The 14048-nt window shown below is 44.6% G+C and overlaps 1 protein-coding gene across 1 annotated transcript in view; it reads left to right on the forward strand.

Annotated features, from left to right (window-relative positions):
* ALKBH8 (alkB homolog 8, tRNA methyltransferase) overlaps positions 1-14048 on the forward strand; it is a 91066-nt gene that overhangs the window by 60204 nt on the left and 16814 nt on the right. Inside the window, exons 9-10 of the mRNA XM_045018584.1 lie at positions 2372-2523; positions 4919-5184. Of these exons, the coding sequence (XP_044874519.1) occupies positions 2372-2523; positions 4919-5184 (418 nt within the window). The remainder of the gene's footprint in view (positions 1-2371; positions 2524-4918; positions 5185-14048) is intronic.

Genomic DNA, 14048 nt, shown 5'->3' on the forward strand with positions numbered 1-14048 from the left:
AATATAATTTTTCATTTGAATAAACAGTTTACTGTTGTAGACTTAGAACTATTAACCTATAAATTTTTACATATATCGGTAATAATTGGGCCACACCATTTGTAGCACATACACTCAACTTCATCCTTTTCTCCTGCTTTTATTTTTTTTTTAAACTTTCAAACACTTCCTTGTATTCTGAAAGTACTCTGATACAGATTTTCATTTTCTTCCTATTTTAGTGCATCAGATCTTTATCTGCTAACAGCTTGAAATGTGTACGTAGTGGGTGTGAGATTCATTAGTACATTCAGATGCTCACGCACTTCAGAACTGGCACGTGTACCTGTTTGTTTATTGTGTGTATCTTCTAGATTCATACATAACCTTACTTCAACAGGCAGTTTTGCATATACACACAGACTAATGTATTATTGTAATACTTATAGCTCATGCAGTGTATTATATTTTCCTAATAAAACAAGTTATTTTTTATGTATTTGAATTATAAAAAAGGAGGGTGAAAATTGGAAAGAAAGAAGAATACTTTTTGTAAAACCCGGGATTTTTTTCAGTAAAAATCAGTTAAAACTGAAAACGAAGGGGCTTATTCACACTGAAGGAGGAAAGACTTGCTAACAGCCTCCACCCAGTAGTATTGGAGATACTCAAGTACGAGGGTAGCTGTGGTATCTCAGATACCGCTGTGTGGTAACTGTTGGAAATCCTGCCTCCTTAATGGAGACCACTCTATACAGCATTTTTAATGCTGGTGGATTGCATGTTGCATATTTGCAATTAGAGATGCAACAGCACGTTAAATAGCATGTTGGAATAAAATTTGTAGCAGGATCTGTTTAAGAATTGCCCTCTAAAAACACAATTAGTTATGAGTAAGGCTACATTTTAGTCACAGGTATTTTTACTATAAGTCATAGATTGGTCACGGGCACTAAACAAAAATCCATGGCCCGTGACCTGTCCGTGACTTGTACTATATATCCCTAACTAAAACTTGGGCCAGGGGCTCGTGGGTACTCTGTGGGGGGTGGTCGGGGGTCGCTGTGGGTACTGGGGAGGTAGCCTGGGACCCTCGCTGGTGCTAGGAGGGACGGGACTGGGTGGCGGCGCGTAGCCCGGAACCCTTGCTGGTGCTAGTGGGGAGGGTTGGCGGGGCTGGCAGGCTTCCTACCCAGCTCTGCGCAGCTCCCCAGAAGCGGCTGGAATGTCCCTGAAGCTCCTACAGGGAGGGAAGGCCAGGGGGGTGCCGCTCGCTGCCCCCACCATGAGCTCGGCTCCGTAGCTCCCATTGGCAGGGAATCGCAGCCAATGGGAACTGCAGGAGCGGTGCCCCCAGCCAGGGCAGCTGCAGGGACATACTGGCCACTTCCGGGGATCCCTCCCGAGGTAAGCGCTGCCCCACACTCCAACCCCCTGCCCCAGCCCTGAGCCCCTTCCCACAACCAAATTGCTCCAGCAGCGACCGGTGCGGCTGGCCCAGGGGCTGCACTGGCCACTGCGGAGGTCACGGAATCCATGATTTCCATGACAGACACACAGCCTTAGTTATGTGTTACAGTTCAAGACCACTGCACCTGTATTCCCACTCCATGGTCCCTCACAGACACTCACTGTAGGCTCCCAGCTCCCCAGCTGTCACCTCTCTTGGGCAGAGACCCATGTCTCTCTCCCTCCTGACCAGGGTTCTTCCAGGTTGCAAAGTTCCCTGCCTACCCTTTGGTATTCCCAGCAAGCCATACTACCTACAGAGGCCAGTGTCTGCACGTTGCTTTCTCTTTGAAGGCTATAAACAGTGAAATTGCCATGGTTAAATAACCAGTCAGCTCTTTGTAAGCAAGCACGTTTATTCTGAAGGTGAACGCATGACAGAAAAACATTAAAAACAATAAAAGAACATACATGCATGCTAATAAGCTTACCAGAGGTCACCCCAACTCTAACAAGAGCTCTGGTAGGAGTCAGTCCTTCAAACCCCACACAGGGGTTTTCCTGCGGTTACAAGTTCATATCAGCCTTAGCTGAGAACTAGCACATCTGTGAATAGTGCAGTCTTTCCTTTGTACAGCTTGGGCCTTTGAGCTTCAGATTCCAGGAGAAAGAAATCAGACAGTGGACTCCTCAGGGCATAGCTTCAAGAGGCTGGGTTTTTGCATAGCTGGAGGCAGGGAATTTGCATTCACCTCCCTCTTGAGAGGTTACATACAAGCCTAGCTCACAATAATCATAAACCATTCATTTAGTACAATGGACCCCAAAGCTACTTAAACTAAATTCAATGAGGTCTCTCAAGGATATGGCTGGAAATCGCTCCATCTGTCGCAATGAGCAGTTTGCCCAGTACAGATTAAATAATCACTTTATTTTGTATTAGGATCACGCCTCGAAAGTTTGATATCGTTCATGCATCTGAGCGACAGAAAGTTGGATCAGTCACTCCTGATGTTGGAGATTTGACATTAAACAGGAGGGGAACAAGGACATCATTTACTTTTAGGAAAGTGAGGAGAAGCCCTTGCAATTGCAGTAAGTGTCTTGGGTTGATCATTGAATCCTGTGTGTTGTCCTTTTATCAGACCCTTAAGCACAGTTATTTGAAATCATAGGTAATGAATGTTTGGTATTTCTCTGAGCAGCCCTCACATTCAAAGCTTGCATTTTCCTTGTGTAGCCAAAGAACAAAGCTTATTGGGTGGGCACTGTTTCCGTTTAAAAGCAATATGATACAGTATCAGTGAATGGATACTTTCCCACACCTACATCTCCTCAGCAGGAGAATTTTGTGTAACATAAGAATGGCCATACAGACCAATGGCCCATCTAGCCCAGTATCCTGTCTTCCGACAGTGGCCAGTGCCATTCCAGAGGGAATGACCAAAACAGGTAATCATCAATTGATCCATTTCTTGTCACCCATTCCCAGCTTTTAGCAAACAAAGGCTAGGGACACTTCAGAGCATGATTTTGTATCCTTGCCCATCCTGGCTAATAACCATTGATGGACCTATCCTCCATGAACTTATCTAGTTCTTTTCTGAACCCTGTTATAGTCTTGGCCTTCATAACATTCTGTGGCAAATAGATCCACAGGCTGACTGTGTGTTGTGTGAAGAAATACTTCCTTTTTTAAAATTTAAAACTGCTGCCTATTAATTTCATTTGGTTACCCCGGTTCTTGTGTTGTGAGAAGAAGTAAATAACACTTTCTTATTTACTTTCTCCAAACCAGTCATGGTTTTATAGACTTCTATCATATCCCCCTTTTCTCATCTCTTTTCCAAGCTGAAAAGTCCCAGTCTTATTAATCTCTTCTCATATGAAAGCTGTTTCATATCCATAATAATTTTTGTTGACCTTTTCCATTTCCAATATTTTTTTTTGAGATGGGATGATCAGATCTGAACGCAATATTCAAGATGTGAGCATACCATAGATTTATATAAAGGCAATGTGATATTTTCTGTCTTATCATCCACCTCTTTCCTAATGATTCCCAACATTCTGTTAGCTTTTTTAACTGCCACTGCACATTGAGTGGATGTTTTCAGAGGACTATCCACAATGACTCCAAAATCTCTTTCTTGAGTGGTAACAATTAATTTAGACCCAGTCATTTTATATGTATAGTTGGGATTATGTTTTCTAATGTACATTACTTTGCATTTATCTGCCGTTTTGTTGCCCAGTAACGCAGTTTTGTGAGATTCCTTTGTAACTCGTTGGAGTCTGCTTTGGACTTACTGATCCATGAGAGGACTTTCCCTCTTATCCCATGACAGCTTACTGTACCTTAGTTAGTGTGATAGACCCAGGCCAGTTGGGAACAGCAGAGTAGTAGAAGGGAGATATACTGGCCACTGGATAAGTAGTTTTCTGTTCCCTGAGTGACCGGAGCAGGGGCTGCTCCAGGCTAATGAGAACACCTGACTCCAATTAACCTGCTAAGAGTCAGGTGAGCTGTTAAGCACCTGACTCTAATTAAGGCCCCCCTGATGCTATAAAAGGGCTCACTCCAGTCAGGCCAAGGGGCAGCCAGAGGAGAGGAAGTGCGTGCATGGAACTGGGAGCAAGAGGTGTGCAAGAAGCTGAGAGTGAGTAGGCATACGGCTGGAGGACTGAGAAGTACAAGCGTTATCAGACATCAGGAGGAAGGTCCGGTGGTGAGGACAAAGAAGGTGTTGGGAGGAGGCCATGGGGAAGTAGCCCAGGGAGTTGTAGCTGTCGCACAACTGTACCAAGAGGCACTCTAGACAGCTGTGGTCCACAGGGCCCTGGGCTGGAACCTGGAGTAGAGGGCGGGCCCGGGTTCCCCCCAAACCTCCCAACTCCTGATCAAACACAGGAGGAATTGACCTGGACTGTGGCTTCTACCAGAGGGGAAGGTCTCTGGGCTGTTTCCCGACCCACAGGGTAAATCTGTGAGGTGAGCAAATCTGCCAATAAGCACAGGACCCACCAAGGTAGAGGAGGAACTTTGTCACAATAGACAGACGTCACAGGACACATGCACCATTTAAGCCCTCAAAATAGGGATTTACATAGTGTTTAGCCCTTGTGAACAGTGGTGCATTTCACCTTTAAAAATGTACACGCTGTAGCAGAGACTCTATTACAGCAAGCACATGATCTTTGACAGTACATAGTGATAATGTATCATTTTGGAAGCAAAAGCTGGTGGGAACCTTGGATAACTTGGCAGTACGTTGACTAATATACTGGCTGTTTGTCTTAAAGTTTTTCAGACTTTCACAATTTGATCTGCAGTTCAGCTATATTGACAGATGTCTTTTACAAAGTCTTCATTATATTCTATGATTTTAATGGATTTTCTCTTTTTCTTTTTTTGTTTATTTTCCTATTAAGTAAATGTAATCAACAAGTTAAAAGTTTCCAATCTGGATTTCTTATTCCTACACCCTAGTTTACCCTTCTGTATGTGACAGTCAGCAAGGCCATCAGGGAGAGGAAGCACCCTCATTCCATGACAGTGAGACAGAGCCATCAAAGCTGGAACAAGCATATGTACACAAGGTGTATGAAGAGATTGCAACACACTTCAGCAGCACCAGGCATAGTCCATGGCCCAAAATTGTTGAGTTTCTTAGGACTTTACCAAAAGGCTCTATAGTGGCTGACATAGGTTGTGGAAATGGGAAATATCTTGGAATCAACGAGGACTTGTACATGGTAAGTCACTGATGTTCTTTGTCTTCTCTTATTGTTGTTATTATTTGTGTTACGGTGATGCCTAGGATCTCCAGTCATGGACTGGGACCCCATTGTGCTAAGCACTGTACAAACACAGAATTAAAAGATGCTCCCAGCCCCAAACAACAATTACCGATTGTTTTAAGTTTGCACATTCCATTTGTCACCTTTTCTTTTTTTCTTTTTGGTTTACAAGTCAAAGTATGTCATAGTGGAAAATTGTAGTGAATAATTACAATGGTCTGTATTCACCACTGCCATGAAAAACTCGCTAAAGGGGGAAATGGTCAGACAATTCCAGGTGTCCCGGTAGGTTTTCCACTTGGAAGGTGGGTGGAAGGGATGTGGGGATGTCTCTGAAACTGCAGTACCAATAAGATCTCCAAGGTGTATCTACAAGGTGTACCCTCTGTATACTGCACCAGGGTCCTCTTTCTCTGGCAGCGTGGCTTACTTGGGAACTGGGCTTCCATTGGCTGTCCTCGTCATGACTGCACGACAGCCCTCACCCCTACACAAACACATCTTGAGTGTGTACAGAAGTGAAGAGATGATAGTGGCGTTTTCAAGGAGCATCAAGTTCAATACAAACTTTCAATTAGAACTCTACCAAGTTTTGAGGGGAGCCTGCAAAGTAAAGTGACTACTCCCCAGTCCTCCTCTTCCCCGCAAACCCTAGCCATGCAGCACACTCAAAGAGGGCTTCTGTGAGTTCTCAGGGGTGAAGGGAGCTGCCACTAAGCCACCATTCTCCCCCACTTTGTTTTTTGTGACATTTCACCCCCTTCTTTATGCTCTTTTGTTTCCTTCTACATTACACAGTGGCGGGGAGCATTTGACCCTATGCAAGTGATACATCTTTATCTATTAAATATCAAAAAGCAGAATTGTTAAAAAATATGCCAGAGAGATGTCTGTATAAAAATATCTAGTTCCCAAGTGTGCTAGTAGATAGCAGTAGAGTGCCTCTTGCTGATGGAACAGGGTATGACATCAGATCCCTGTAGTGTGTAACGTCCACTAAATGTCTCCACAGATGCACTTTGATCGAGACAGAAGCTAACACACTCGCATAATTTATAGTCAGTAGGTGCCATACCTTCTGTGGATTTTACTATCTGTGGTATTTATTTTTAATGTGCCAAAGTACTCATGGAAGAAGCAAAGACAAGACCCCCGTGAAGAGTTTGTAGTCCAAGGGTATGTCTACACTGGAAACTTTGTGGGAACACTCCCGCAGCAGCGCTTTGAAGTGTGAGTGTGGCATGCATAATAGGGGCAGCTGTAGGCAATTTTCTGCCCAAGGTGAACTTCCTGCAGCATGGTTCTCCTGTCTTCTTGTTCATCTTTTCTAGCCATGTGTTATTCTTTATCACTTTATTTAATGTAACTTTTGACATTTTGCATGCCATTCAGTAGTTATTTAAAAAAACCAAACATACTGGGCCAGATCCTCACTGGTTAAAATTGGCATAGAGCCACTGAAGTCAATGGAGCTACACTGATTTATGTCAGCTAACAATCTGGCCTACTTGGCCTCCTACGTATTATTGCTTCTGTTCCCCTTTAATCTCCTTTCTTCTCAATAAATCTTGGTGTAACATTTCTTCCTTGTTTCTCTTTTCCTTTCATACCAGTTTTTGTGGTGTATAATTTTTCCATCACCCTTTTTCTCTTCCTCTGACCCTTCTCCTTTCATTGCTGTGATTGTGTTCTTGCAGTTTCTTGTCTCCTTTCAGTTACTCGTTCTTTCTCTCATCTTCCTTATCGATCCCTTTCTCTTTTCCCATCATCAAAGACACCCTCTATCACTAACATTCACTAATCTCCTGTATCCTGTCACTCAACTGTATCTTCTTCCTTCTGGCACATCCCCCCACACTCCCTCTCCTCCTTTCCCGACACAATGACACACACATACAAATATTAGACAAATGATTATTTTTTTCAGTGTAGACGAAATGCAGATATTTCAAAGTTAAAAGATGCCATGACACTTTTTGTAGAGCTACAGGTTTCCCTTAATTCTTTGGCTAAAAACCCCTCCTCGGTGTTAAACAGCATGCTGTCTGCTGCTGTCCTTTAGCCCAGAAATGTCTGCATTTGAGCAACTAATTGATTCCTTTATGTGTTTAGACTGTAAAACAGTTTGGAATCCTTCAGGCTGAAAACATCATTACAATGTAAAATATTGTCATTAGTAATAATAGAAGTCTGACTTGTCTATCTGTTTCAGGACTTTGTCCTACTTATACTCAGCTATAAAACATAAGCTATTATTTAAAGCCCTGCAAATATTTGTAATAAAGCTGTTTGCATTACTGATGTCACAAGTCCGAAAGAACCAACTGATTTATAAGCAGGCATGCTTATGCCTGACTCCTCTGGCCTGAAAATAATTATTAGTCCACTGGTATGTCAAGTACATTGCAGTCTTTCATTCCTGAATGAGTGCTCTCCAGAAAGAAAAATCTGCATGTCTAACTAGAGAGAAAAAGGTCAAGTGATGGTCCCTGTGTGTATTCCACCCATGGATATGCATGCACACCATGCACCTGAGTCCAGAGATCTTTAGTAAGAGTGTCCATTGGTCCGCACATGCGCAGTTGCTCTCCTTGGGGTCCAGCTCAAGCATATAAGGGGTGGTAGGGACTGCCACCTCTCACTCCAGTTCCTTCTTACTGCCGCACGGCCTGAGTTGGAATCTTCTGTGTCCACAGCTTCTTCCGTTGTTTTCTTTCTTTGATCTGCTGTTATAGATATATATTCACTATTTTAGAATTTATCGTTTTAGTATTTAGTGTAGTGTAGTTTAGTTAGTTCTTTCCCTATCTTGGGGAATTTCTCCTCTGAGGGGAAGAACTGTGGCCAGAGTCCTGGGATTTAAGAAGTGCGTTTTCTGCCCCCCTCTCCTTTTCAGAGAGCGCCAAACACCAACACTGCCTTTTGTGTCTTGGTGAAGCTCACATCTTTGTTAAGTGCATTATCTGCTACTTCTTACCTCCCCAGACTCATGAGGGTTGAAAACTCAAACTGAGGAAGCACCTCATGAAAAAAGTCATGAGACATCCCAGTAGGATCCAGGCTGGGGAGACCCCCCCCCCCCATACACCGGTCCTGACCAACGGGCAACAACCTTCCAGGCATGAACTCAGGAGATGAATCTACAACTTTCAAGCCTAAAGAATCCAAGGCTTCTTATGAGTGTAAGGGGACACTCACAAGCATAGGACAGTTCCTCTTCAAAATCTGCCCTGAAAAGAAAGGATCCCTCCCTGACTCCATCCAAGTCAGGTGAGTCTTCATACATGGGTCTAGATAGACTTAGGTCTGGGTAAACCTCCTCTAAAGAATGTGATGCTCCGTGACATGTGTACACTGATCTCAGTGTCGACATATAAACCAAAGGACTGGCATCCACTACCTTCAACATCCAGATCAGACTCTGTGCCAGTACCAACATAGCCCCAGAAGGATCCAATGTCCACTATAACCAATACTCCCTGCACCCTAAGAAGATCTGAGACTTATGTCTCCCTGGAGGACATTTTTACCACTTATCCTCAGTTGCCTGTCCCCTCGGGACCTTATTTAGAGATATTGTCACACTGAAGAAGAACCCACATCAAGGACACAGAACGAACCTGAGTACCCATCCATTGGTACCAACGGTTGTAATGGTCGATTGGGAACCAACCCTCTCATTGAATGAGTTGGAGGCCCCAGATGAACCTCTAACCCTACATAGGCAGGCGAGTCCAGAAAGAAGCTCCAGGAGATTGGGGTTCAGTCCTGTGCCAAGATAGGACTTTCCAAGGGCCTGATGATTCTCAATGCTATGGGGTCGGCCCTAACCTATTGACCCCTCCCATTGGCCTTACTGGGGCCTCAGGGGTCCTTACTTTAGGCACCCTGGATCCATGCATGAACTTTATCTATCCTAGCCAACACCAACTGGCTCCATCAGAGTATGACGAGAAGGAAGTTGGCTGCTGGAACCATCAGATCCAGATCATCTCTTTGTTCTCCCCAAGTGAGGCTGTCACCCTGTCTTCACCATCTCTCCCGGATGATCACAGTCAATATCAGGTGCTTGTACAAAAAGTGGCATCTGAGCTCCAGACTGAGATCAAGAAGGTCCTCCAAATACTTCAAAATAGGCTATTGGACATCTTGCAACCCTCAGGTCCCAGTTGAGTGGTCCTCTCATCAGTAAGGCAATTATGGATCCAGCCAGGGTACCATGATACACTCCTGCTTCATGCAATCTCATCCCAAAAAAGGCAGAGAAGTGCCATTTCATCCCACCTAGAGAGAAATTTTTTGTTCTCATACCCAGCATCTAACTCCCAGGTGGTACAAGCAGGCACTGAGAGATCTAGGCTGCAACACCCCAAGAAAAAACCTTTGGACAGGTGTGCCAAATGCCTCGACCTCCTAGGGAGAAAAGGTTTCTCCTTGACAAGACTTACATTCTGAACTGCTAACTACCAGGCCCTGTTAGCAAAATGTGATTTCACCAGTTATAAGAAGTTTTTGGACTTCAGAGATAAACCACTTCAGGATGATAGAGCCAAATTCCATAACCTACTTGATAAGGGTAAATTTGTGGCCAAAACATTGCTTCAGGCTTCAGTAGATGCTGCTGATACTGCTTCCAGAGGGATGGCTGCTGCAGTTGTTATGAGGAGAGAATCCTGGTTACAATCCTCATGTTTTCTTATGTAAGCAGAGTCTGAATGAGCTCTCCCCTGACATCTAGTGATGAGCTGTGGAAGAGGATCTGATCTCATTTGCATGGGCACACCCACCCTGCCTAGCTGCTCAGCATGCTGGGATTGCTTGCCCAAATGATCACTTTTGGCTGGTGTGGGATCTCCAGTCTCCCCCTTATGGGGGCAGGAGTTATCTTTGTTATCCTTGTTGTGTGAATCAAGGGCAGCAGAACTCTACTTGGCATACCCTGATTGAGGGACTCACCCTCAACTAAACGGCACTCGCTAGGCAGGGGATATAGGTTCCAAAGCCCAGTGAGTGGAGAGAGTGTGGGAACAGGTACTTGTATGTGGTAGCTTGAGCCCTGCTTAAGGGCCCCAGACACCATTTGACCTTTCCTCTCTCCACTGTGTAATAACAAAGCTAATTTAGACTCAATTGAGAGTCTTGTTACACACTGTAGAGCTGAAATCACTGATACCTAGGTCTAAGCGTTAGACCTGCTTTGGGACAGTGTATCTGCTGCAAGAGACTGCCCATTGTGTACCAGCAGAGAGGCTCCCCCACTAACAACTGAAATTGCTGAGAGCTGTGTTAAGTGGTGGGACCTGAAGACATCCTGTCAGATTTGCAAGTGGCTGGCCATGTGGCCAGCAGAGTGGTGTGGAGATCGGCTGGCAAGGTGACTGGTGGAGAGGCCTGGTGATCGGCCAGCAGAGAGGCTCAGTGATCAGCCAGCAGGGCGACTGGTGGGGAGGTGTGGTGATTGGCCGACAGAGCGGCCAACAAAGAGGAGTGGAACGCCGGCAGTGTGGCCAGCGAAGAGGAATGGAGAGCAAGTGCCCAGGCAGTGGAACGAGTAAAGTGCCTTCTTACCCCCCACTCCATCCAGGGTGGGAGGTGAACTCTGCAAATGCACCTCTGGGTATGCACTGATCAAGGACAGCAACTGTGAGTGGGGTGCAGAGAAGGGACAGGCATGTTAAAGGGACTTTTGGGTCGCTGGACTTAAGAACCTGAGGGGAAAAGGACACCGCCCAACTTACTTGGAGGTGGGTCTTTTGCTCATGGTTTATGTTTATTAACCTGTTTGTGGTGTTTTCCCAAATGAATGCTGAGTTACTTTCCTCCTTTTATTAAAAGTTTCTTTTCTACACTCAGACTCTGTGCTTGCAAGAGAGGAAGTATTGCCTCTCAGAGGCACCCAGGGGGTGGTATGTAATTGTCCCAGATTACTGGGTGGGGGCTCGAGGCAATTTTTTGTTGCATTGTTCAAGAGGAACCCCTAGATATTGAACCTGGCCCTTGTTGCTGCCAATTCCAACAGGCAGAAGGGTTACACTTAGGAAGGTACAAAGTACGATTGAAACCCTGCCCTTTGATGAAGTTAACTTGTTTAAGGAAAAGGACTGAGTTTCATCACTCTTTTAAGGACTTGAGAACAACACTTTGCTCTCTGTGCATCAATACCACTGCCCCATAGAGGAAGCACCACAAAAAAGGGGTACAGGTTAAAACTGCAACCTTGACCATTTTGTCATCCGCACTCTCACAAACCACTGTGCAAGCAACAGGGGGTGCAGAGACCAAGGTACCCGGCTACTTAGGGTATGTCTACACTATTGGGGTGTAGACACTAAGCTGGGGGGAGAGGTAGATATGCTGGAGGGTAGGGATAGGATCCAGAGTGACACAGACAAATTGGAGGATTGGGCCAAAAGAAATCTGATGAGGTTCAACAAGGACATATGCAGAGTCCTGCACTTAGGATGGAAGAGTCCCATGCATCACTACAGGCTGGGAACTGACTGGCTAAGCAGCAATTTTGCAGAAAAGGACCTGGGGATTACAGTGGATGAGAAGCTGGATATGAGTCAGCAGAGTGCCCTTGTTGCTAAGAAGGCTAACAGCATATTGGGCTGTATTAGTAGGAGCACTGCCTGCAGATTGAGGGGAGTGATTATTCCCCTCTATTCGACAATGGTGAGGCCACATCTGGAGCATTTTCACTAGGAGGGTGGTGAAGCACTGGAATGGGTTACCTAGGGAGGTGGTGGAATCCCCATCCTCAGAGGTTTTTAAGGCCCAGCTTGACAAAGCCCTGGCTGGGTGATTTAGTTGGGGTTGGTCCTGCTTGAGCAGGGGGTTGGACTAGATGACCTCCTGGGGTCTCTTCCAACCCTAATCTTCCATGATTCTATTATTCTAGTGACCTTACAGCAGCACAGTTATACCGATGCAGATGCACTGCTGTAAGATCTCTCATCTAGGCCTTGGCTACACTTGCAAATTTGCAGCGCTGCAGCAGGGTGTGAAAACACACCCTCTCCAGCGCTGCAAATTGCGGCGCTGCAAAGCGCCAGTGTGGTTATTCCCCACAGGGAGGTGGAGTACGGACAGCGCTGGGAGAGCTCTCTCCCAGCGCTGGCGCTTTGACTACACTTAGCGCTTCAGAGCGCTGCCGCGGCAGCGCTTTGAAGTGCAAGTGTAGCCAAAGCCTTTGCTCTTTGCCAACGGAAGAGAGCTCACACATAGAAGACACTGCAGAGAAACAGGAACTGGGTTGTCATAGGAGTTTCTTTAACACTGAACTCCAGGAGGAATTTTTGTGTGTGTCTGCATTGTTTCAGACATACTTGCTGACAGGTATTTTGAAATAAATTACCAAAATAATTTAAACCGGTGTGATTATGTAGTGTTATTTTGAGAAATAAACTTTGCAGACTTTTAAAATATTGTGTGCAGAATTTTTAATTTTTCGGCACATAATTTTTCATTTGTTGGTGCAGATTTCCCCTAGGAGTAAGATACAGAGAATCAAATCTTTCCTCCATTTCCCCTTCTTGACTGAGGGAGGTATTTGACCCAGCATTTTTCTCAGTAACTGTGGTCTGCCCTTACATGACAATACTTATTAGTTCCTTTTAAGAGGTCTCTCAGTATTCATAACACCTATTCAGAACTCTCAACCCAGGTACTCTAGGACAGGAGGCAGTGACACATTTCTGAGAAATTGAGTTATTTTATTAAGGCACAAATATATCGATGCTGCTATGCACCCTGAAGTATTTTGACCTGCAGATGTTGGAAAGCAAAGAGAAGGAACTGAGACCAGTAGTTTCTGTATGTAGGCAGTGTGCTGTAGAGGTTACAGTCCATTTTTAGAAAGGGTACTTTAAATAGCAGCTCTAACAGCAATTCAAAGTTAAGGTACATCTCATGGTGTTTTAATCTTTAGGCACTGTCTGAATATGTCCCCACGGCTGTCTGTGCTATTGTGTTTGCTTGACTTTCTTTAGATGATTACACAGAGCCTTGTCTAGTCAGGTATTATTGTGTGACAATGGAACTAGCATGAATTCAGGCACACTCAACGAAACCAGCTATGCTGTAATGGCTGTATTATTCTGTTATAATAGAGAACAGCAATTGCATGACAATCAGAAACTCAGGTGAAGAATTTTGAGTGAGAGATGGAATCAGAGCCTCATTTAGTTAGGACAGTAACTGACAGAAGATTGTGCATCTGATAAAATATGAGATCCCAGTGTTTTTTTGGCTCCCACAGGTATTTCATTGTTGTAATGTATGCTAAGGCACCACAGAAACTGATTTTCACCAAACAATTCCCTGGGTTTTTTAGCTGGTTTTTGTTACATTTATGTCATTGTTTTTAAGCGCGATTTTGATATCTGTGTCCAGGGCTTTTGTTTTCTTATAATGCCATATTTCAGCCTAGGCCAGTACAATGACCTCAGTTCAAAGCCCACTGAAGTCAATGCAAAGACTCCTATTGAATTCAGTGGGCTTTGGATCTGACTCCAGGTTTCCAGCATGCCGAAGCAGGGGTGGTCATGTGTGAATGCACATGGGAAGCTACAGCATCCCCAAAGAGCTGCAGCATACGCTTGCAGGGCATTGTAGCCCTGCATTTTCAGAGTTTCCATTTTTAATTGAGATGGCACATTGATGGAAAATGCAAACAAACAGTGACTGTGTGAAAGTGTATCAAGTAGACCTTGGCAAGAATATTGACATTAGTGAGAAATGTGGTAATAAATAAGATGTAAAATGGTGGGTTTTAGTGTAGCAAATTTGCACTTTTATAGCACCCCTTGTCCAAGGAT

This window comes from Mauremys mutica, chromosome 1 (assembly GCF_020497125.1).
Source record: "Mauremys mutica isolate MM-2020 ecotype Southern chromosome 1, ASM2049712v1, whole genome shotgun sequence".
Taxonomy (NCBI): domain Eukaryota; kingdom Metazoa; phylum Chordata; order Testudines; family Geoemydidae; genus Mauremys; species Mauremys mutica.